The sequence below is a fragment of the Bos taurus genome, chromosome 10, assembly GCF_002263795.3.
Source record: "Bos taurus isolate L1 Dominette 01449 registration number 42190680 breed Hereford chromosome 10, ARS-UCD2.0, whole genome shotgun sequence".
In the NCBI taxonomy this organism is placed as follows: Eukaryota; Metazoa; Chordata; class Mammalia; order Artiodactyla; family Bovidae; genus Bos; species Bos taurus.
The window spans coordinates 84,008,543-84,031,445 of NC_037337.1; the positions used below are offsets into that span (position 1 = coordinate 84,008,543).

General features: G+C 46.9%; 1 protein-coding gene across 21 annotated transcripts in view; it reads left to right on the forward strand.

Annotated features, from left to right (window-relative positions):
* Positions 1-22,903, forward strand: part of RGS6 (regulator of G protein signaling 6) — a 612,180-nt gene that overhangs the window by 553,882 nt on the left and 35,395 nt on the right. For all 21 annotated transcript variants that reach the window (XM_024998112.2, XM_010809582.4, XM_024998111.2 and 18 more), the window contains 2 exons: positions 1,449-1,574; positions 9,965-10,151. In XM_024998112.2, coding sequence (XP_024853880.1) covers positions 1,449-1,574; positions 9,965-10,151 — 313 coding nt within the window. The remainder of the gene's footprint in view (positions 1-1,448; positions 1,575-9,964; positions 10,152-22,903) is intronic.

Here is a 22,903-nt window from a genome sequence, read left to right on the forward strand (position 1 = left end):
TGGGAAGATCCCCTGAAGGAGGAAATGGCAACCCACTCCAGTATCCTTGCCTGAGAAATCCCATGGACAGTGGAACCTAGTGAGCTACAGTCCATGGGGTCGCAAAAGAGTTGGACGTGACGTAGCAGCTAAACGACAACAACCAAGATTCACCATTACTTGTTCCTATTATCATACTTGCCTATGTTTAAGGGTTTGGGGATTTTGTTATTGTTTTGATTTTGTAATTGTGTGTTCTTGTAAACCTCTGATTCTTTTTGGACCTAAGTTAAACATCAATAAATCAATGGATATAAAAAAAGGGGGGGGAAATAAATATTGGTAGACCAATGTGTCTCAGAGTTTAATGTGCACTTAAATCACCCAGGGATCTTGCTGAGCTGTGGATTTCGATTCCACGGGTCTGAGATGGGTCCTGAAGTTCCACAGCTGGTCCACAGACTACCACTTGAGTGAGAGATAGCAGTATATAGCTCATGAACTAGAAATCTGTTGCTGCTTAAAGAAGTCAGAGGAGTAAATGCAGCAAAGGAACTGTAAATGGAAAGAAGCGGAAGGAAATATTTTCATCTTCCAACACCAAATGAATAAGACCAACTAACTCTCTGTCCCCCCTCCCTGCACTTTGGTTTGGAGAGAGTCCCATGGACGTGAGGCAGCATGGCAAAGCTGAGGGCTGTGTTCTGGAACCACACAGTCTGGACTTGAGCCTCAACTCCATCCCTTCCTAGTGTGTCTTTGTGTAAATTGTCACCAGGCCTCAGTTTCCCTATCTGCAGAATGGGGACGGTGTTAGTACATTTTTCAGAGTAGTTTCAAGGACTCAGTGAGTTAACAGGTGTGAAGGCTGGGAACGATGCCTGGACCATTGTAGACACTGTGCAGGTGGTGGTTAAATCAATGAATGGATGCAACATTCTGCTTCTAAGCACCTGTATGGGGTTTATCCTGGATGAGTTGATGTATTTCTGATCAGTTGAACATCACTTGGTTCTAAACTGGACTCTGTTTTTCCCCTGGGAATTGAGGAAGGGGCAGGAGGTGGGGGCAGCATCTTTGATGAAAGATCAGATTCACAAAGCATCCTCAGTTTTTAAGTGAAAAAAATAAAAGTATGGAGTCAAGAGTTGGACCTATGACTGACAGGAGTGGCCCAGGGAAGCCAAATCAGCAGAGTTGTTGTATGTCCTGTAAGCAGCACTTGGCGAGCATCCCCTCGACGTGGCCCCTTTCAAACACCTCTTTAAAGAGACTTTTACCCTTGGCTAGTGTTGGTGTAAAAAAGACTACATTAAGCATTTGTACAGGTTTGATGGAATCTGTCACTTAAATGAGACATTTCCCTTTGGCCTGTGACAGCTAAATAAATTTGAGTTGTTAAAGAAACTGTGCTACAGGTTTCTGCCTGGTATTAATCACCTTTTAAACCTTTGTTCCCTCTCCCAAAGCAAAGAGCCCAGCCAGCAGCGAGTGAAGAGATGGGGCTTCTCTTTCGATGAGATCTTGAAGGACCAGGTGGGGCGGGACCAGTTTCTACGATTCCTGGAGTCGGAATTCAGTTCAGAAAACCTCAGGTACACCTCTCCAAGGTTTGAGTTGTGCGCAGAGTATCTGAAGAAATTTACATCATCAGTTTCCCTCGCCACCTCCCTTTCTCAGTCAAATGCTATGGCTCAAATTCAAATTCCAATTAATGTGGCCAAGGTTAGAGAACAAACTTTATGTTCAAGCTTTATTATCACTGGATGAGCACCCACCAACACCACAGTGTTTGGTTCTTTAAATCCAGATGACATGTGTTCAAGCTATTGGAAACATGTCTTCAATAATAAGTCAATGGTCGAATGGATTTAATGACACCATCCTTACACTAAAACCATAAAACCATGGAGCTCCATGGCAGAAAGGGAGCTCAGAGACCTTTCCCTTTAAAACTTTCCAATCTCTGGGGTCCTGAATACTTGACAGGCTAACGAGAAAAAAGAGGGGTCAGTGGGTTCACTTCAGAATTTCAAGAAGTCACAGTTAATACTGTTCAAGAACTGGAGATGTAACTCTAAAAGCTAATCAAAATATACTTTTCTTTTTGGGGGGAATTCTAGCAACTCCATGTAGTGGTTGCTTTGGTCACTTGATGCCAGTGAAAACATTGATTGTTCTATTGGTCTGTGAGTAATCAAGATGGGGAAAATGTACTAATGTGTTGATAGTTACTGTCTAGTAGAAAAAAAAAAAACTTTTAAAACATGGGATTCATTGTAAGAGAAAAGAAAGGGAGCTTGTAAAAAGGGGTAGGGATGGTGGTCATGCAAAACTGAGTAACCCGGGATTTATTCAGGCTTTCATTGTATTAGATGTAGAAACAGAGACATACAGAAAATGTGGCTTATCTAAGACCCTGACTCATCTTGGCCAAGTGTTGTCTTCTCAGTGGGTAAGATGGAAATCTCAGTGTTTTCTGGGCACCAGGATCTCTTTTACATACAAGGTTAATTCCCGTCTTCCAATGGCATTTTTCCAAAGAGTGACTTTATTAATTTTTTTTTTACTTTAAAAAGACCATATGCTGTGAACAAAAGACTGTGTGCTATAGTGTTAATGCGCAAAATCCATGTTATATATTCGGAGTTGGAGACCATATCAGTTCTGTACATCAATCAAATGATATTTATCACACACCTATGCTGTCTCCAGCCCCCAAGAATCTGCTGAGGGGGTGTAAGAAAGACAAGATGCATGATCTTTGCCTGCAGCAACCTTGTCGGTCCTTGAAGAAAACACACAAGAAATCCTTAAATCATTAAATGAATAAAAATGAGTGTAAACTCTGAGAACCATTTTGGTAATGTTTTCAAAACATCCTACCAGACTAGGCACATCATAAGCTGGGCTTTGAAGAGTGTACAAGATACTGATGTAGACAAGAAAGAGGGAGGGGGGCTGCTCTCAGCTGGAAGACCCTGAGAGCGGAGCTGTGGTGGGGGGACCCTCGCACACCACGCAGTCCTGGGAGGATGGGTAGATGCTGATTAACTGGACTAGCGAGGCCATTCCAGGTGGCTGTGTACCTATTGTAAACCAGATAAGGTTGAATATCTGATTTCAGGTTATAACACAGAAGAGCTCTTTTCTTGTGCTGAGGCATTATTCTACACTTTGCTTCAATTCCTAATTGAGTATTTGTAATAGAAGGCTTGACTCTGGACCACTTTATCAGGACGGTGCTCAGACCAGCCTCCTAGGCCGTGCCTGCAAGTGTCCTGGGTGGGAAACCACCCCCTCTGTGGCCAGCATGCTGTGCCCAGGCAGACTCTGCATGACTAGTTCAGCCTCAAATCCCACCCTCAGCCTGGTCCCCATGAGCTAGCCCTGGGGGTTCTCCCCGTGTTCCCTGCTCATCCCTGTCCACGGGGCCCCAAGATGGAGTGGTGTGTGGTTTGTGCTTTAGTCACAAAGTCATGTCCAACTCTGGGCAACCCCATGGACTGTAGCCAGACTCCTCTGGCGTGTGTTGCCATTTCCTTCTCCAGGGGATCTTCCCCACTCAGGGATCGAACCTGGGTCTCCTGTATCACAGGCGGATGCTTTACCAACTGAGCTACTCCAAAAGCCCGTGGAGCTGTATAGAGGCTCCCTTTACCTGGCTATTTCTCAGCCACCTGCACCATTGTGGAGATGTGGAAGGAGGACCACAGCATCCTGGTCCTTGTGAGGGGCCCTGGGTGAGAACATGAACTGGTTCAGCCCTGCCTTGCCCAGTCTGAGTGTAGCCAGGGCCATGAAATCTGCATGCATTTCAGGCCGGGAGCACACAGAGGAGGGTGTCCCTGGCAGGTGTCAGGGCCTCCTCCTGCCTTACCGCCTGTACTCTGCCAGCGCCTCGCTCCAGGAGGGCTGCAGTCAGTCCTGGGTGAGAGAGTGCATGTGAGCGGGTGTGAGTGTGCAGTAACTAATCTCCTCCCCCAGCGTGAATGCATAAATCCAGACTTAAAGAGGGTCCCTTCTGATCCATGACAGGAGAGCGGATAAAGGAAATAGAACAACCTGAGATAAAAAGTATAGCCCAAGAGCTTCTAAAATCCTCTCTGCAAGCCCAAATTCTACTTGTATGATAGCATAATTGGATATATAGGGGAAGCTTTGGTTTTAAATCACACAACTTTAGGACTCTTGGGTCACCTAGAACCAGGTCCTTTCCTCCGCCTCCATTTGCAGTCATTCCTGTGGCCACAGATACCAGCCTGGCGTCCACTGTGACCCAGGTCCTGAGGGTGCAGAGTTGAATGCATCTCACCCCTCACCCAGGGCATCCTCGGGGGGCCCTGTGGTTGCACCTCCCCTGTGGTCCCTGTGAAGGGTGGATGCCAGGGCCATGCCATGTGGCACAGCTCGAGGGCACTGCCCATCTGTGGTGCTGGCCATGCCGGGATGGTCCTTCCTCCCCCGGACTGGTCAAGCCCAGGCAGCTGGCCTTGGAGCAGGGGAGGGAAAGAGAGAGACTGACCGGGACTCAACTGGATCCACTGCAAAGGCTTCTCCACGTCTGTCTCCCCAAGCTCCTTTGCATCTCTCCAGTGAAAGGGGTACTTAGAGCGTGATGTTTTTGCATGATGCCTAGAAAAATCTTGCCAGCTCACCAGCCAAGTGGTTCAGTCTCTGCCAGCGCTTCAGAATACAGAAAAGAGGAGCCCCAAAGAGGCATAGGTGTTGCTTTCACCACAGCAAAAGGTCACCCTGGATCCTTTAAGGAAAGAGGTCTATGGTCAAACAAGTTGACATCTTCTTTCATCATTTTTTGGGGGGTGAGCCTGTGAGATGAGGGAGGGGCAACACCTCCAAGCACTGGAGGCCACGTGGCCAGGGCATCTGCAGCAGACAGCAGGGCTCATGGTTGTGGGCTGCTTGTAGGCTGAGCCCAGGGCTCCATTTGGATAGGGTGGGCACCCCCACGGGAGACAGCTGTTTGCTCAGAGCCTCTAGAACACATGCAAGGTGGGACCTCCTGGTTCTGAAGCAGAGGGTCCCAGGGAGTGGTCTGGCTTGGTCCCTCTCTTTTCTCTGTGTGCTTTCCTAGAAGGGTGACAGGAACCCCTTGCCCCTTGCCACCTTTGCCCTCTCTCTTGCACAGCAAATCTTTTTTTTGTTTGTTTGTTTTTGGTTGTGCCGAGAGGCATGCAGGATCTTAGCTCCTGGGCCAGGGATCGAACCCACACCCCCTGCCATGGAAGCACAGAGTCTCAGCCACCAGACCACCAGGGAAGTTCTACGACCTGCACAAGTCTTCATCCTCCCTGACTTGACCACCACTGCCTCTCGGCAGGGCATGAGTTAAAAATCAAAACCCGCAGCCAAGAGCATCCCCTGTATATTTTTTATGAGCTGTAACGTCTCCTGAGAGAACATGGTTGTTCTTCTAACCTGCAGATTGATTATCCTGGTTCCACACAGTGTCAGCTGAAGGGAGAAGCAATTAAAGAGAGCGCAGGAGTGTTAGCAGTTTGTCCCGGAGCGCTCCAGCCTCCCAGTTGCCCCAAGTCCTAGGAAGACTCCGGGAGGTGGGCCAGGCCCGGTGGGCTTCCCCAAGAACCGAACACATGGTTCATGGGGACAGAGGTACTCACACGGCACTCAGACAACCTGTGGCATTTGGGCCACTACCTCGTGAATGTCACTCAGTTCGGGTGGTGCTGCTGGTGGTGAGATCCCAGCCCAAGCAGAGACCAAGTCGAGTGACAGCGGTTGTTCCTGAGTCTCTGTTGGCCAGCAGAGGGCACAGAGGCCCTTCCTTCTGCGTGGAGCTGGCTTTTCCCGGGAACAAACGAAAAGCTGGGTTTTTCTAACACATGACAATCCTAGTTGATGAGAAGATAGGTAAGCAAAGAACCAGGGCCTGGCCAGACCTCCTGGAAGGACGGAGCGCCGCCCACTGCTTCATGGTTCCCCTTGTTGCAGCCAGCCTTGAGGAGGAGACCCCATTCCATGTTAGCACCCTGGCCCCGCGGGAGACAGAAGGCCAGCTGGAGCAGCCCTGGATGGCCCTCAAGTCCCATCCCCAGCTGCTCGGTATGGGGTCGGGGGGGGGCGTTCTGAGCCCAGGCTGCCTCCCCGAGAAGGCCAGTTGCCCCCCCACCAGCATTCCTAAGCCAATGACAGGGATCGGATGTCGGCCCTGGGCTGCCTCCCCCGTCTCTGCTGACTCCGGCAAGGCAGGACAGGTGATCTCCCTGGTACCCGCGCATCCGCCTGGCCTGCCAGTCGTGACAGCCCTTCTGCTGCCAGAAGCCACGGAGGCTAATGCAGGGTGGCTGATCCGGGGCCGCTGACAGTCTCTCCTCCCCGCTGGCGTCCTGGAGAAGCAGTGGTACCTGCGGGCTTGTGATAAGAGCAGGACCGGCGCAGGCCTCAGTGGGCCTCCCATCTGTCTGTAAGAGATGGGCGAGGGGCGCTTCTAGGGCTCTTTCGAGGGGAGGGTGGCCAGGCAGTCGGGGCTCAGAGCCCCCAGCTCAGGTCCATGGGCTCACAGATGGCCAATACAAACCAAGCCTGTGAAAGTGAAAGTCGCTCAGTCATGTCCAACTCTTTGCGACTCCATGGACTATACAGTCCATGGAATTCTCCAGGCCAGAATACTGGAGTGGGTGGGTAGCCTTTCCCTTCCCCAGGGGATCTTCCCAACCCAGGGATCGAGCCCAGGACTCCCACATTTTGGGCAGATTCTTTACCAGCTGAGCCACAAGGGAAACCAAGCCTGTACTGAATTTCAAACTGGCACAAAAGTTCTTCAAAGCCAGTGATGGGAAACACGTATGGGATGTCAGGATAGGGTTGTGACAGCATTTTTACTGTCACCTGAGAGAGATAAGGCAGCTCATCTCCAAGGCAGATGGAAGGCCGAGAGGGTCCCCATGCGTGCAGGGAGAGAAGACTGCTGTCTGGGGGGTGTCATCCCTCTTCCTCTCCATCCTCCCCGTCCCCGTCCTCCCCTCAGCTCCTCCTTCTGTTTCTCCTCCTCCAACATGCCTGTTGTTTCTTTTTATACTTTTTTTTTTAATTTTTGGTTTTATATGATAAAGGGAACCTTTTGATTTTTTGTGTATAAAAGTTGATTAAATTTGATTCAGAAATTTCCCTTCCCACCCTCCCCAGACTTCTCTATACCCAGCTGAGTGATGTGCATTAACGTGGCTCCCAACTCATTCTGCCGAAAGGACCGCTGAGGCCTCAGGAACCATGGGGAGCCTGCGGCTTTCAGAAGCTGCAGGATCCTCGAGGCCTCCCCAGAGCTCCATCTCAGAGCAGACCGAGACAAAGGACAGAAGGTGATGCCCACATGACCCTGACTGAGGCATCAGGAAATCACCTGGGTGTCCTCATTTGTATGAGAAATTGCAGAGTCCGGTAGGCTTGGGATGGACCCTGGCCCAAAGGAATTGCTTCCAGCCCAGGACTCAGCCAGAGGTGACTCCCTAGGGCTGCCAGGGACTCACCAAGCTGCACGTCAGTCCTCCTTCCAGGCCTTCCAAAAACCAACACTAGCTCCTCTCTTTAGAGCCGATTTCTTAAATTTTACCTGCCCATCAAAAATGGTCCTCTGGGAGAAGAAAGCCTTTGTAGGTTCTGTCTTCACCAGCTGACCATTTTCACTTGAAAGCACTCGGCCACCTCCTTCATTTCATGGCAGACCTTGGTGGGAGTCGGGGGGCAGAGAGTCCAAGGGAACCTTAGGGAATGGCCAAGGGGGTAGAGGAGACCCCCCTCCCAGCTGAGCTTCAAAGACCCTTCTGAACAACTGAACAGTTAACAGCCCCCTTTGAACTCTGCCCAACTCCCTCCCCGCTCCACCACCACCACCAGTCTGGACTCTGGTTAAAGACTGGCTACTGTTTCCCTCACCCTGGGTGGCCAGAGGACATGATTATGAAAGACCTGACGTGAGCAGAAACATAGAGGGCTGCTGTTAAAGGGCAAGTGAAGCCAACGTCAGTGGCAGGAGCCCCAGGCCTTACCATCCAGGCCCCTCCTGACCTGTGGTCACCATGAGGCTGCCCCTACAGCACAGCACCCACCCACGGGGCCTGAGAGTATTGCAGAGTTACACCGGGATGGGACGTGCTCAGACCAATCCACATACCCCTCCCCCTGCTCTGTACCCACTGCGCCAGGAGGAAAGAAAGGCCCAGAAAGATACAGCGATGCCAAGAGGGCAGCACAGCTGGGAGCAGGACTTCCTCATCTTCCAGTTGAGTGAAGCCGTCAAGGCTCCTCCCTGCCTCTTGATCTTGGCGAGGAAACCATGAGGGTTTTCGTTAGCGAGATCATCAGAATCCCAAATGGTACATCAAGGAGGGAGTTGGAGCTCACAGAGCTCTTGTCTCGCACAAACACAGACCCACACGCAGAGACCACTCCCCCGGCCCCGCCCCCCAGTCTTCTTTCCTGGTGGAAATGAAGCTACGTTACCCGAGTTGGCCACTGGGTGGCACCATTAGGCCATGCACATGGCTCCACACACTTCTCTGAACAGCAACAGAAAAACATGCTTAACCTTTAAAAAAAAAAAAAAAGAGTGCCTCTTACTTTGGGTGAAATTCGATGACAGAATGAATGCACCTTCCTCCATGTCATGGTTCAGCTTCTCTTGTTCCTGCCCTTTCGTTGACTTGAGTATGTGTGATTCCCGTGGCTGCAGGAACCACAGAGCCAGGGACCTGTCCTCTCGTCTCATTGATGGGGAAACTGGCCTGTTTTGTTCACAGGACAGAAAATATGCCACCCAGACCTGAATCCTGCTGAAATCCCTCTCCAGGGTTGCCTTGGGAACCATCGTCACGACCCAGGGAGCTGTTGTCCAAGCCTTGGCCCTGGCTGCTGCTGTTCTCAGCAGAAAAGAGCTCACAGTGCATGCCCAGCCCCTCCAGCACCATGCAGATGCTGAGGGATTCAAGAGAGGCAAATGTAGTCGTGAACAGGAGGCTTCTCTCTCCAGCAGTCCCTGGAGAATCTTTTGTAGAGGGATCCCCGATATATGTCCCTTCAGCTTTGTTCCAGATGAGCCCACCTGAAATCCAATAGACATTTTCTGAGCACCTGTGCTGCGCTGTGCTTAGTCACTCAGTTGTGTCCAACTCTTTGCAACCCCGTGGACAGAGAAGCCTGGTGGGCTACAGTCCAAGCCCAGTCCTTGCCTGGATTCTCCAGGCAAGAATACTGGAGCGGGTTGCCATGCCCTCCTCCAGGGAACGTGCCAAACACCATGCCCACATTGATGCTGCAAATAGGCTCAGTTTCTCCATCAACAGCATGTATGGCTGGGTCCTTCCAGCTCAAATATTCTTAATGGCTCCAAGATACTGTTGCTTCTGGGATCTTTCTTTCATTTGAATACCTCCAACTGATCCCCACCAGATATGGAAAAGGGACTCACATTGTCTGGGTCGTGGCTTCTATGTCAAACAGTGGTTCCCTCCCAAGGGTGAATTTACCTCCAAGAAGACATTCAGTAATGGCCAGAAACTTTCTGGTTGTCACAAGGGCAGAGAGGATGCCCCTGGAATCTGATGGGTCAAACCCAAGGTTGCTGCTACATATCTTTCTATGTACAGGGCGACTCTTACAACAGAGAATTATCCAGCCCAAAACGGCAACAGTACCAAGGCTGAAAAACCTTGAGGTAGAGAGAGTTTTAAAAAATTAAAAAAAAAAAAAAAAAACCTTGAGGTAGAGAGAGAAAAATCTCTTTTTGGTAACCGGAAGCAAGGCGATCTTCTAACATACATTTAGTGCAATGATGGAGCACCTTTGTATTCTCAGCAGTCCCTGCAGCCTTCATGACCTGGGACATGGCTACTGGGACAGCTAGGGGACAAAGAGTGAGTGCCATGGGATGTCAGTTCCAGGACCACTTCCAACAGAGCAGCTACTGATGGAGCCCCTGGAACGAACTGTCCTTGCACTTCTGTTTCAGGTTCTGGTTGGCAGTCCAGGATCTCAAGAAACAGCCCCTGCAGGATGTGGCCAGGAGGGTGGAAGAAATCTGGCAAGAGTTTCTGGCTCCCGGGGCCCCAAGCGCAATCAACCTGGATTCTCACAGCTATGAGATAACCAGTCAGAACGTCAAGGATGGAGGGAGATACACATTCGAAGATGCCCAGGTTTGCTCATCTCATCAAACATTTCTGTCCCAAGATGTTCACGTGTCAGCTCCACTACCCCACTCCTTGAACACACATCTGAGGTGTCGTATGTAGTTATAATCTCAGCCTTTATTTATGAGGCCATCGATGGGGACCATTCCAGGTGGATGCACAGTGCAATTCCAGGAGGACTGCTTTCCTAAATGAGTTATGTTATTACGTAGAAATAGAAATTTACCATTATGTGTATGTTTTTTCCAGGAAAATCTCAGAAGTGTTTTACAAAACCCAAAGTCCTATAGTAAGTCATAGTAAAATCTGGAAAGTAGAGCACAGCATCAGCAAAGTGGGGAGAGTGGGCTGGAGGGCCAGAGGTCAAGACCATGCTCATAACCACCGCCCTGCACTGTGACCGCCAATCCCACAGTGATGTTTGGGGAACACGTCTGAATTCCATGCCGTGTGCCGTGTGATGAGATACCATCAGAAACAGACCAAAGCCCCTGCCCTCGAGGAAGTTAAAGGCTAGTGGGAGAGAAAGGCAGGGAAACAGGCAATGTCACCAATAAGTGAATGAGCTCTGGGGTGTAAGAAACCCATGAGTTGGCGGGCAGGGGGGTGACAGGGAAGGACACACGACTCTGCACGGCCCCGTTAGCACACAGATGCTGGTGAAGCTGGTGGAAGAAACAGAAGCCACCCTAAACGGCAAGCTTAACTTGAGGGCTGGGAGACGCCATCTCTAGAGATAAACATCAGATCCATTTCTCACTTCCTGGCCCCTAAGTTTTGTTTCCTCCCACCATCCCACACCCGGTGATAGGGCTTAAGGTTTTGCTCTGTCTCCTCAACCCTCTTTATCTCTTGCACCTGTGGGGTCCCCAGGTGAGAACTGCCCTCCCACAGCCATTATCATCTAATTTAGGAAACTCAGTCTCTGGTGCAGATAACGGCATGAGAAGAGAAATGGTGTCCTCGTCATCCCAATTTGCCTTGTTATTTGCTCAGAACTTCAGAATGGAAACACTTGGCAGCCTCAACACCACAACTGTCTTTCATGTGACCCCCTGGTCATGAGTTCCACCGAATGCCTGGGCCAGGTAGATTTGGTTTTGTAGAGTTCAGTCAGTGACTTAGCCTTATGAAATCCCGAGTCCCTCACACCCTTTGCAGCTTCAAAGTGAAATATTCAAGTCACGAGAAATCCTTTTTTTTTTTTTTCTGATAGATTTTAGTATGTGTGTGTGTGTGTGTGTGTGTGTGTGTGTGTGTGTGTGTACCAAGCACATAGTGACATTATCCTGGTGAGGAGAATGATGGAGAAGCTTCATAAGTGATGGAGAAGCCCCGTGGGTGATGGAGAAGCCCCGTGGGTGATGGAGAAGCCCCGTGGGTGATGGGGAAGTCCCCAGATGAACACTCTGAAGCACAGTCCTCAACTCTCCATCATTCATGAAACATGTTTCATGTTTTTTGAGATGAGATGTTTCAAAGGTGTATTTGTCAGAGCCATCATACTCCCTGCCCAGTATTATCACTCTGAGCAAGATGTCAGAAAGGATTTATTTTAATGTTTTATTATTGAAACTTGTGGGCGTTTTTCATGGAAAAGTAGAAACTTTGTGAACCCTCATCCAGCCTCAACAATCATCAATATAAGACCGATCTCATTTTATCTGTGTCCCTGCCTACTTTTTCACCATTAGTTTTAAAACAAATCCAAGACTTAACCATTCCATCTGTAAATACTTAGGTATATATCTCTAACAGAAACTGACCCTTTGGTCTTAACATTCCTGCAATACCTTAAGAAATTAGCAATTATCTCTTAATATCATCAAATGTCGTGCAACTGTTCAAGTTCATAGTATTTCCTAAATGCCATTTTTAAATTCTTATTCAAAATCAGAATCCAAATAAGGCCCACACATGTAGCTTGCCTTGTCTTTTAAGTACATTGTAATCTACAGGCTCCTTTTATGTTCTCCTCACCCTTGAAGTTTATTGAAGGAAGAAGTTGGGTCTTTTGTGCTGGAGAGATCCCGCAGTCCGGATTTTTCTGTTTGCAACCTTGTGTTGCTATTTAATGTGTCCTACCATCTGCATTTCCTATAAATTGCTAGTTTGACTTGGATATTTAATCAGATTTTAGCTTGATTTTTGTGGGCAAAACTACTTCCTAGACTGTGCTGTGCTCTCTTGTCAGAAGGCATATGACGTCTAGCCATCTCCCTTTGCGGTTTTCACAGCCACTGATGCTCATAGTTTAGATCCGTCAGTTAATTAGGGGTTACAAAATGATGTTCTAACCCTGTTATTCTTTCTTCATTTATTAAGTGAAATACAAATAGTCAAATATATCTACTGTTTGATTATTTAGTAATGCAATTCACATAAGATGGATGGAATATATGTTTGAATCATTTCCTCTATTTGCCAATTTTAAAAATAATGAATAGTTTACTGTCATCTTCCAATGATGACCAATTAGGGTGTTTTTGTGTGTTTGTTAGTATCCTTGTAAACCCATGGGTTTAAGCATATTTGCTATGTTTTAACGCATTTTGTTTATTATTGTTATTGCTGCTTGCATTGTGCCATCTCTGGCCAGTTGGCTCCTTCTGACATGACCCTGGTAGTCTTTGATGTGATCCAAATATCAGGAAAGCTAAGATGATCCAGCCCTTCCCCAGATATGGAATCAGCTAGTTCTTCAAGAATCTAAGAATCCCTTGTTTTTGTTAGTGGGAAATATTTTTAGAGACGATAATCTGGGCATTTGGGGGCACTCATTGTTCCTGGGTTGGTTATCAGTTTTAGACTTTTCCAGTGGCCAAAACTAGGAAATAGGTGGTGGTTGTTTCTGATGAAAATACATCATGAATCATACTGATACTCTGCATTCAAATTCAAAACTACAGGGGATTTTATTTAACCTCTTCTTTCTTAGGTCTGTGTCCCCTTTTTCTAGAAACCTGATTCTCAAAGGCACTATCGATGACAGCGTTAGTTCTTCATGTCATTTGCTTTATCCTACATCACCACAGAGCAGCCTCAAACTCACAATGCCAACGAGCAGCAGCAGTATAATCATATCAGTAGTACTCAGTCATTGCCTGGTTGGTGGCACTCGTGGTAAAGAACCTGCCTGCCAATGCAGGGGACAGAAGAGATGTAGGTTCGATCCCTGGGCTGAGAAGATCCCTTGGAAGAGGGCATGGCAACCCACTCCAGTATTCTGCCTGGAGAATCCCCACGGACAGAGGAGCCCCATGGGCTACAGACCATAGGGTCGCAGAGAGTCGCACGTGACTTAACACACACATTTCAAGTGTGGAAGCACCACAGTTTAGTCAACTGACTATTGAAATTTAGTCAATATGCCTATCAAATATTTCTTGACATTTATATTGTTACTAAGTCAAGAAGTATTTGATGGGAAAGCTTGGGAAGTCAGCACATCATGCCTTGACGTGCTTCTGGATATACAGCCTCCATTAGCACAGTTCTCTGCCATTTTTCAGGTAAATACTCACAAATATTGGGTTGGCCAAAAAGTTCCTTTGGTTTTCATTAACATTGTACAGAAAATCTCCAATGAACTTTTTGGCCAACCCAATGTATTGTGTCTCCTTACTGAAGTAGACTAGACATGTAGATACCCAAAGAAAGCATTTGTAACCTCCTCATCATCTGTAAGGACTGGGATTCTGTGACTTCTAGTAAAGCACTCTTCCTAAACCGGTTTCTCTTTTCAGCACATTCCGTTTTGTTTCTCAAGTGTGCTTTCATCGTAAGTACACCAAGTGCTTCTCCCTAGCACTGTGACCTTGGGCAAGTTCCTTAAACTCCCTGAGTTTTCTTCCCTCATCTGTACAGAGATACAATGGTACCTATGCTGTGGAAAGGGAATTAGGTGAAATAAAACGTATCAACGACTAGCAGTGTCTGGCCCACAGTAAAACATTGCAAGTTTGTCTTATTAATGTCATTAATATTCTTTTCTTATACTTTTGTGTTTAACAAATTTGCTTTAAAAAAATTCACATAACTGTATGTAACCTTAGTACCCAGAGATAAACCCTGTTCTAGTACTTTTTCCTCTCTCTCAATTCATGTGTATAGAGTGGCTGTGCAAATAGGTTGATTCTGTAACCTGTCTTTTACACTAAGAGTTGGTTTAAAAGGCTGAATTTCTTCTGTGAATGGCCAGACGGTTTAAATTTTGAGCTTTGTAGGTCATAGAGTCTATATTACTGGTACTCAGTTCTGCCATACCAAAACAGCTACACTGTCATAGTGTAACAATGGAAAATACATCAATAAGTGGGCACGGCTGTGTTGAAAACCTTTATTTTTGGACTCTGAAAGCTCATGAAACATTATTCTCCTTTTGAGTTTTCTCAGTCACTTAAAAATATAAAAACCATTCTTAGGACATAAAGAAGTAGACAGCGGGGGCAGAGTTTGAGATCACTGTGCTGAATAATCTACCGTGAAAATCATTGAAACATTTCAAGAAATCCAGAAAGATAGAAGATAACGGGTTGGGAGCCATTAATCTTTCATTTATATGGGAGAGAGGGTTAGAGGAGACCTTGGTATAGTAACAGTAACCCACCAACCTCCATGAGTGTTTCTGCATTGGGGCTGAGTATTCTAGAGCCCGCGACCGAGGGGAAGTCAGTCGGTAAGTACCATGATCCCCACCCTGCCTGGCCAGCCCTGCTGCCTGCACTGGCTGCACAGGTGTGACTTCAAGGTTTCCAGGTAAGGGGGAGAGGGCTAAAATCCAGCCAGAACTTGCTCTCAGATCTCCCAACTTGCCAGTCAGGTCTATTGCTCAGATAGCACTGCCCCTGGGTTATCAGAGCTGAGGGTCTGGTTGTCATGCAGAGACCTGGAGAAACTCTGGTCCCCAGAGAAAATCCCCAAGCCAGGGAGCAGGCTCTGATCCTAGCCACATGCTCTGTCTAGGCCTGTAGGATTGTTCCTGTAAGTCCTTTACGCTTGCTTGTGGTCACTCAGTTTGCCCATCTGAGAAGTGGGAATGATGACACCTAAGCCCTTTGGAACACTCCCCACTGGGATCAGAAGCCACCCAACAGTAGTCAAAGAACCAATAAACATGTGACTATCTGGGGTCAGTAGCTGGAGCGAAGACTGAGACACAGTTGTGGATTCATTTGAAATGGGCCCCCGGGGAGGGGGTGTAAGCTCTCTCTGAGGGTTTTGTTTTTTCATGTGACCACAGGCATTGTTACAGCAAAGTTAATTGCCTGTGTTTGCTTCCTGTGGAAATATCCCACGAGACGCCCTGTCAGCATGGGCCCAGCATTTGCATTTGTGTTTTGCCTATCCATTTGGCTTCTTTGAAAATTTGGGCCAAGATCAAATCTTCCATAAAGGTCTGTGGGGCTGTGACCATAGCCCTCAGCTGTTTGCTGTGTTGTTCCAATTTCACAGATTTAGCTTCGTGAGGGGAGAAAAAGAAGAAAAATGAGCCATGGCTTTTTTTTATGGACTCAGTTCTTTATGCTAGGGATTGAGTTCTGTTCTTAATGCTGGGGCATCAGGAGAGCTACATTGCCACCATTTGCCTTGTCATCTCAGGCAAGGATCTTGACGATTTGTTCCTTAGTTTTCTCATCTGTAAAATGGGGATGATGTCTTCTCTAAGCCCTCTAAGGGTTTTTGAGAAATCAAATGAGCCAATAGCCCTGAAAACTCTTTGAATAAGTGCTATATCCTTATATGTGTGAACTCACAAAAATTAATGGCTTTAGTATTTCCTGAGGTCTCATAATTCCAAGCTAGATCTAAACTCCCAAGATGTCTGCTCTTGGAAGGAGTTCCTTATGGGGAAAAGCAAAAATAAAAGGTATGTAGGAGCCAGATCTGGGGCACCTTGGGTGTCTTCCTAAGGAATTTGAATTTTCTCACCCTGAAGACAGTAGGAAAGCATTGAAGGCTTAGAGCTGAAAGAGGAAGGATCAAACGGTGGTAGGCAGAGCAATAGGAGCCAAGAGAGACCTGAATCTCGGGGCGTGTTGTCTGAAGCACTGCTGGTGGGTTTCGAGGAGAGAATGAAACCACAGGAAGTATCATGAGCCTAAGGCTTCCTCCTAGGGCATTCACCTCTTCCCAGAGCCTTTGCAGGCGGCAGGAGGCAGGCGGGAGTCAGCTGGCTGGTACACAGGCTGCCTGGCTTCAGTTTTAAGTCTCAGAGTATCTGAGAATGTTGAAGCCTGGCTTGGAGAATTTTGAGCATTACTTTACTAGCGTGTGAGATGAGTGCAATTGTACAGTAGTTTGAACATTTTTGACGTTTGCCTTTCTTTGGGATTGGAATGAAAACTGACCTTTTCCAGTCCTGTGGCCACTGCTGAGTTTTCCAAATTTTCTGGCATATTGAGGGCAGCACTTTCACAGCATCATCTTTTAAGATTTGAAATAGCTCAACTGGAATTCCATAACCTCCACTAGCTTTGTTCATAGTGAGCTTCCTAAGGCCTACTTGACTTTGCATTCCAGGATGTCTGGCTCTAGGTGAGTGATCACACTATCATGATTAGCTGGGTTGTGAAGATCTTTTTTGTATAGTTCTTCTGTGTATTCTTGCCACCTCTTCTTAATATCATCTGCTTCTGTTGGGTCCATACCATTTCTGCCCTTTACTGTGCCCATCTTTGCATGAAATGTTCCCTTAGTATCTCTAATTTTCTTGACAAGATCTCTAGTCTTTCGCATTCTATTGCTTTCTTCTATTTCTTTGCATTGATCACTGAGGAAGGCTTTCTCATCTCTCCTTGCTATTCTTTGGAACTCTGCATTCAGATGGGTATATCTTTCCTTTGCTCCTTTGCCTTTTGCTTCTCTCCTTTTCTCAGCTATTTGTAAGGCCTCCTCAGACAACCATTTTGCCTTTTTGCATTTCTTTTTCTTGGGGATGGTCTTGATCCCTTTCTCCTGTACAATGTCACGAACTTCTGTCCATAGTTCTTCAGGCACTCTGTCTATCAGATCTTCGTGAACTTCCAGATATTCAAGCTGGATTTAGAAGAGGCAGAGAAAAACCAGAGAGTAAATTGCCAACATTTGTTGGATCATCGAAAAAGCAAGAGAGTTCCAGAAAAACATCTACTTCTGCTTTATTGACTCCACCAAAGCCTTTGGCCATGTGGATCACCACAAACTGAAAAATTCTTCAAGAGATGGAAATACCAGACCACCTGACCTGCCTCTTGAGAAATCTGTATGCAGATCAGGAAGCAACAGTTAGAACAGGACATGGAACAACAGACTGGTTCCAAATCAGGAAAGGAGTACGTCAAGGCTGTATATTATCACCCTGCTTATTTAACTTATATGCAGAGTACATCATTAGAAATGCTGGGCTGAATGAAGCACAAGCTGAAATCAAGATTGCCGGGAGAAAGATCAATAACCTCAGATATGCAGATGATACCACCCTTATTGTAGAAAGCGAAGAAGAACTAAAGAGCCTCTTGATGAAAGTGAAAGAGGAGAGTGAAAAAGTTGGCTTAAAGCTCAACATTCAGAAAACTAGGATCATGGCATCTGGTCCCATTACTTCATGGCATATAGATGGGGAAACAGTGGGAACAGTGACAGACTTTATTTTTGGGGGCTCCGAGATCACTGCCGATGGTGACTGCAGCCATGAAATTAAGACACTTGCTCCTTGGAAGAAAAGTTATGACCAACCTAGACAGCATATTAAAAAGAAGAAACATTACTTTGCCAACAAAGGTCCATCTAGTCTAAGCAATGGTTTTTCCAGTAGTCATGTGTGGATGTGAGAGTTGGAGTATAAAGAAAGCTGAGGGCCAAAGAATTGATGCTTTTGAACTGTGGTGTTGGAGAAGACTCTTGAGAGTCCCTTGGACTGCAAGGAGATCCAACCAGTCCATCCTAAAGGAAATCAGTCCTGAATATTCACTGGAAGGACTGATGTTGAAGCTGAAACTCCAATACTTGGGCCACCTGATGCGAAGAACTGACTCATTTGAAAAAACCCTGATGCTGGGAAAGATTGAAGGCAGGAGAAGAAGGAGACGACAGAGGATGAGATGGTTGTATGGCATCACCGACTCAACGGACATGAGTTTGAGTAACCTCCAGGAGGCTTGGCGTGCTGTAGTCCAAGGGGTCGCAAAGAGTCAGACACAGTTGAGCTACTGAACTGAACTGATCTGAGGATGTCCCAAGAACTGTGTCACTGGATCCATTGAGTCACTTGTCCATCTCCCCACCCATCCATTTCATGAACATTCATTCTCCCATTTGAGTTGAGAGACCTTGACCTGTGGGCTGTGAAGTTCTACACCAAGGGAAATGGCAAAGGACGTAAGAGGCCTGGATGACTTTTCACCACTGGGCACAGCTTGTCCAAGAGCACATCATTCTTTACAAACCAAATGAAACAAGCCTAAGAAAATGCTGCATTGAGATTGAATTGGATTGGAAATCTGTCTGGCAGATGGATTGGCAGTTGAATCTGGTGGACCAGTCCAGCCTGTTGACTTTAGTCCCTGCAGGTTCCCATGTAGGTTTCCTAGGTGTTCAAGCCCCTCTGCTTCCATGACCTGCAGTAGCTACTGAGATGCCCCATCTAGACCTGCAGTGTCTAGGCTTCCAGCACCTCTGGATTTGAAGTTCTTCACTGGGAGCAGTCAATTGGTTTTCCTTACCTTCTATAAATCCCTATGACACTAAAATAATGCTCTGCAAACAGTTGTGGTTTAGAAAAATTTTTTTCTTGACAATTTGGTCCAGAATGATAACAAATTCAGCTGTACGTATTATTAAAAAAAAAAAAAGGCAATTTGTTCCTTGGCTTTCCATTCGGAAGAGTCTTGCCACACGACCTTGGAAAGTACATAGAGGAGGTGATTGACAAATATCAGTTGAATTCAATTTCTCCAATATGCCAATTCAGCAAAACTTGGAATATCTACTAAGGGTCAGATGTTCTGGACTCTGGGAATATACAGATAAGTAGGCTTTTCTCTTAAGCAGACCCCAGTCTAAGTTACCAAAACTCTACTTGGCCATTATCCATGCATGGAAAGATCAAAGACCAACCTCAAGGTCAAAATGAGGTCAGGGTGATATAAGAGCTGAGAAATACACCATCAAGTTACACCCACCGTGAGCAGACAAAAAGCCTCGAGTCTAGAGTCTCTATTCTTACCTAAATGTAGATGTTTAGAAGCAACTTGATTAAGGAATGAAAGTCTTCTAACGTTTGCTTTGTTGAAACGTCAGAGCCCAGGGAGCCCACGTTTACATTTGCCCCAGATGAGTCAGAAGCAGACGTCTTCCTAGCTTGGTGAAGGCTGTTAATCTTTGCCCCAGTGGTGGAGGTGGTGGCATTGTGTGTCAGTATCACAAGACTGCCCCAAGTTTCCTGATATTAATCCTCATTTGGAGGACACTTCCTGGTAGACTTCCCATGCCAGACATATTTTAATAAAATATGCTATGGAACTGCTTACTCCAGGAATTACTCATTTTATTTTGTGGGTGGTTTTATTTTAGGGAGATGAACAGCAGAGGGAGGCATGCATTTTGAAAAGAACAAATCAGTTGTTTGTGAGAGGATTCTGTTTATTACCACACAGAAGAGTAGTTCCTGAAGAGAAGGCGTCAGAGAACCAAATTCCAAAATTTCTTTGTTGATGCTTCAGAGCAGAGATCTCCTGCACCAAACTGCATGCCCTTGAAGAGGAGAAGGAAACATTTGTCTAAGTTAATACCCATGGTATTCGGGTAGGTGAAAGAAAATATGCAAAGCTGCCTTTGAAGCTACTCTTATCTAAGAACAGGGATTGAACAGCATCACAATACTGTGCCCTTTGGCCAGTTAAATTGAACATGTTTATAAGGATGCTTTAAAGGCAAAAGATAATTCACTCTTACACTCTCTTAGGGCTTGAATGTTGCATTCCGTGTAAACAGTGACTCACACATCCTGCTTAGAAGGATAAAGAAATCCAAATGGGGGCTTCTCATTTAAGATCCACGGGACCCTAGAATATTTTTTTTAAAGAATTTATATATATTGATATGTATGTATACATGTATGGGGCTTCCCAGGGGCACTAGTGGTAAGGAATCAGCCTACCAAGGCAGGAGACATAATGAGCCGCAGGTTCCATCCCTGGGTTGGGAAAATCCCCTGGAGGAAGGCACGGCAATTCACTCCAGTATTCTTGCCTGGAGAATCCTATGGACAGAGGAGCCTAGCAGGCTACAGTCCATAGAGTTGCAAGGCGTCAAATGGGACTGAAGCAACTTGGCACACACATGTATATATGTATAACTGAAGCACTTTGCTATGCATCAAAAATTAACACAACACTGAAAAACAACTCCATTTCAGTTTAAAAAGAGAAGGGAAAAACATGGGGGAAAAAAGATTCACAGAATCCTGGGATGATTGTCCAAAGCTGCATCCTGAGGACAAGAGGCTACTGTCTCTCAATGAAGTGGTTGTTCACATGGCCGTGGAGTCTTTGCTATGTTTATTAAGCAGATAATGACTTAGGATCCCCTTCAATTCTCTACCCTAGTGCAGGCCCACCTTCTGTCCTCCTGCAGGACCCATGATGAGAAAAGTGTTCATTTTCCCTAGACTTCAGCAAGCCAGGCATAAGGTCTGAAGGCCTTTGGCTTAAGATATCCTCTTGAAAGATGAGACTCAGGGATCTCTTGGGTGACTTTCTGTGACACAGACTTGCTGCCTATGACTTCTCAGGAGTCTGATCAGCACTCAGAGCTTTGCCAGGTTGGCCCTTCCTGCTGGTGCAGAAGGCAAGCTGGACACGATCTGTGAGGTGAGAAACCAGAACCTGTGTCATCCTGGGTGACTCAGCCGTTGTTGTCACTGACGAGTGGGGCTGGTGAACAGTTCCCAAGAGAATGGTGAGCAGTGGCTGCATCCACCCCTGGGGTGACTCAGATGAAAGCTTGAGAGGAGGCTCCCAATGTTTCTGCTGACCATACGTTGAGGACTTTGTCTCAGCCACACAACCTGGCTCCCTCGAAACCCCAACGGAAGGACCATGAGCAGCAGCAGGTGCCAAGGCAAGAGTGTGAGCTTTGGGGGGATCACAGAACACTGGGCTCAAATCCTGACTCTGCTCAGACAAGGCACTCAAATTTGTAGGGCTTTAGTGTCCTCATCTGTAAAAGGAAGCTGTTTAAACCTAAACACCAATTCTGAGCAAATAACAACAGCAATGAAAGTAAGACAACTTTCCTCCTTCCCCAGGAATCTTTTGGTTTTTGGTCTCCTCCCCAGCATCCTCTCTGGCAAGGGCAGTCCCATCATGTAAGCCAGTTATCATCATTACTTCGCTTGTGTACAGTTTTTGTAATGGGTTCCCCTCTATTTCCTTGGTTAACTGTGTGCTTGGTGGGGCTGGAAAAAGGTGAGTGGGGACCTGAATCCAAGCCTTTGACCACCAGCCTGGTCCCCCTTCCAGCATCTCACGCAGCAACATCACATCTTGCAGCACAATCTTATCTTCCTTCAGGGGACTACAAGGGACTCAACGGTGCCCAAAGCCTGGATGTTGTTCCAGGAAGGGTGGATGTGGAAGACAGAGACAAAGAAAGAAAAATAGGACACTTGAAAATCCCAAGAAGGGCTCTTGGCAGCTGTGCAGTGCTCCAGCTGAGTGGCCTCCCATTCCAGGAGGATGCTCTAAAGCTGGGGAATGAGATTGTAACTGTCTTAGGAAGCCACAGCCAAGAGGAGGACGTAAGGGTGTTCTTAAGTCATCCGGCCGCTCCGGCACGCTCGGGGCCCAAGGCCTGGCATCTGTCTGATTACCTTCCCCAGCACTTGTGAGGGCCACTGGGTTTTGTCCAAAAACAAAGGAGCTTTCCAGCTGAGGACTCTCCCTGCAAAACACTGATTTGTAGCAGGTGTGGTTCTGAGACACTGAGACACTGCTCACTCCCTCCACCTCCTGCATGTGTCTTGGACTCCACCGATTCTGGTCATCTTGAGTTTTGGGGGGTTTTCTATTTTCTTTCTCTCCGTTGCTTTCTTTTCTGAAAGAATCTTTCTTTTTGAGTACCCTTGATTTACAAGATTATATTAGTTTCAGGTGTACAACATAGCGAGTCAGTATTTTTATAGATTATACTCCCTTTAAAGGTTTTATAAAATGCTGCCCATAGTTCCAGCTGGTTTTGCTTCTGCCTTAGCAGCTCAGGCATGCAAAGCTCCTGTCCCAGGGCCGAGCCCAAGAAGGGAAATGAGGGTGGAGGGTCTCATCAGGGTGACACCCCTGATCTACCACTGTCACCCACCACAAGGGTGTGACCCCCTCCCCACACGAGAATCGTGGCTGAGATGCTCGGTGTGACTTAGGGCCTTAGAACGTCCGTTTCTCTACCAGTGAGACTGAGCCTCTCCCCGTCTGGAGCAGGTGCCTCCCCACATGGCAGGAAGGCGGATGTGGACCCTGGTAGTTCTGCGTGTTCATAGTTAACTCAATCATCTCTTTTTTTAGACAGAGGGAACAGGGAGGAGTCTAAGGAGGGAAGAAGGAAGAAAGGAAGGAGAAATAAAGGGGCAGAGAGGAGGGGGAGCGGGGAGGGAGGAAGGGAGGAAAATAAGACAAGAAAAAGCAAAGAAGAGAAATGCAAACTTCTTTCTCTCTGGCCCCTTGGGAATTCTCTGGGTGGGGGCTCACTGGTTTTGCCAGCAGCTCCCCTGCTCTTAGCAGATC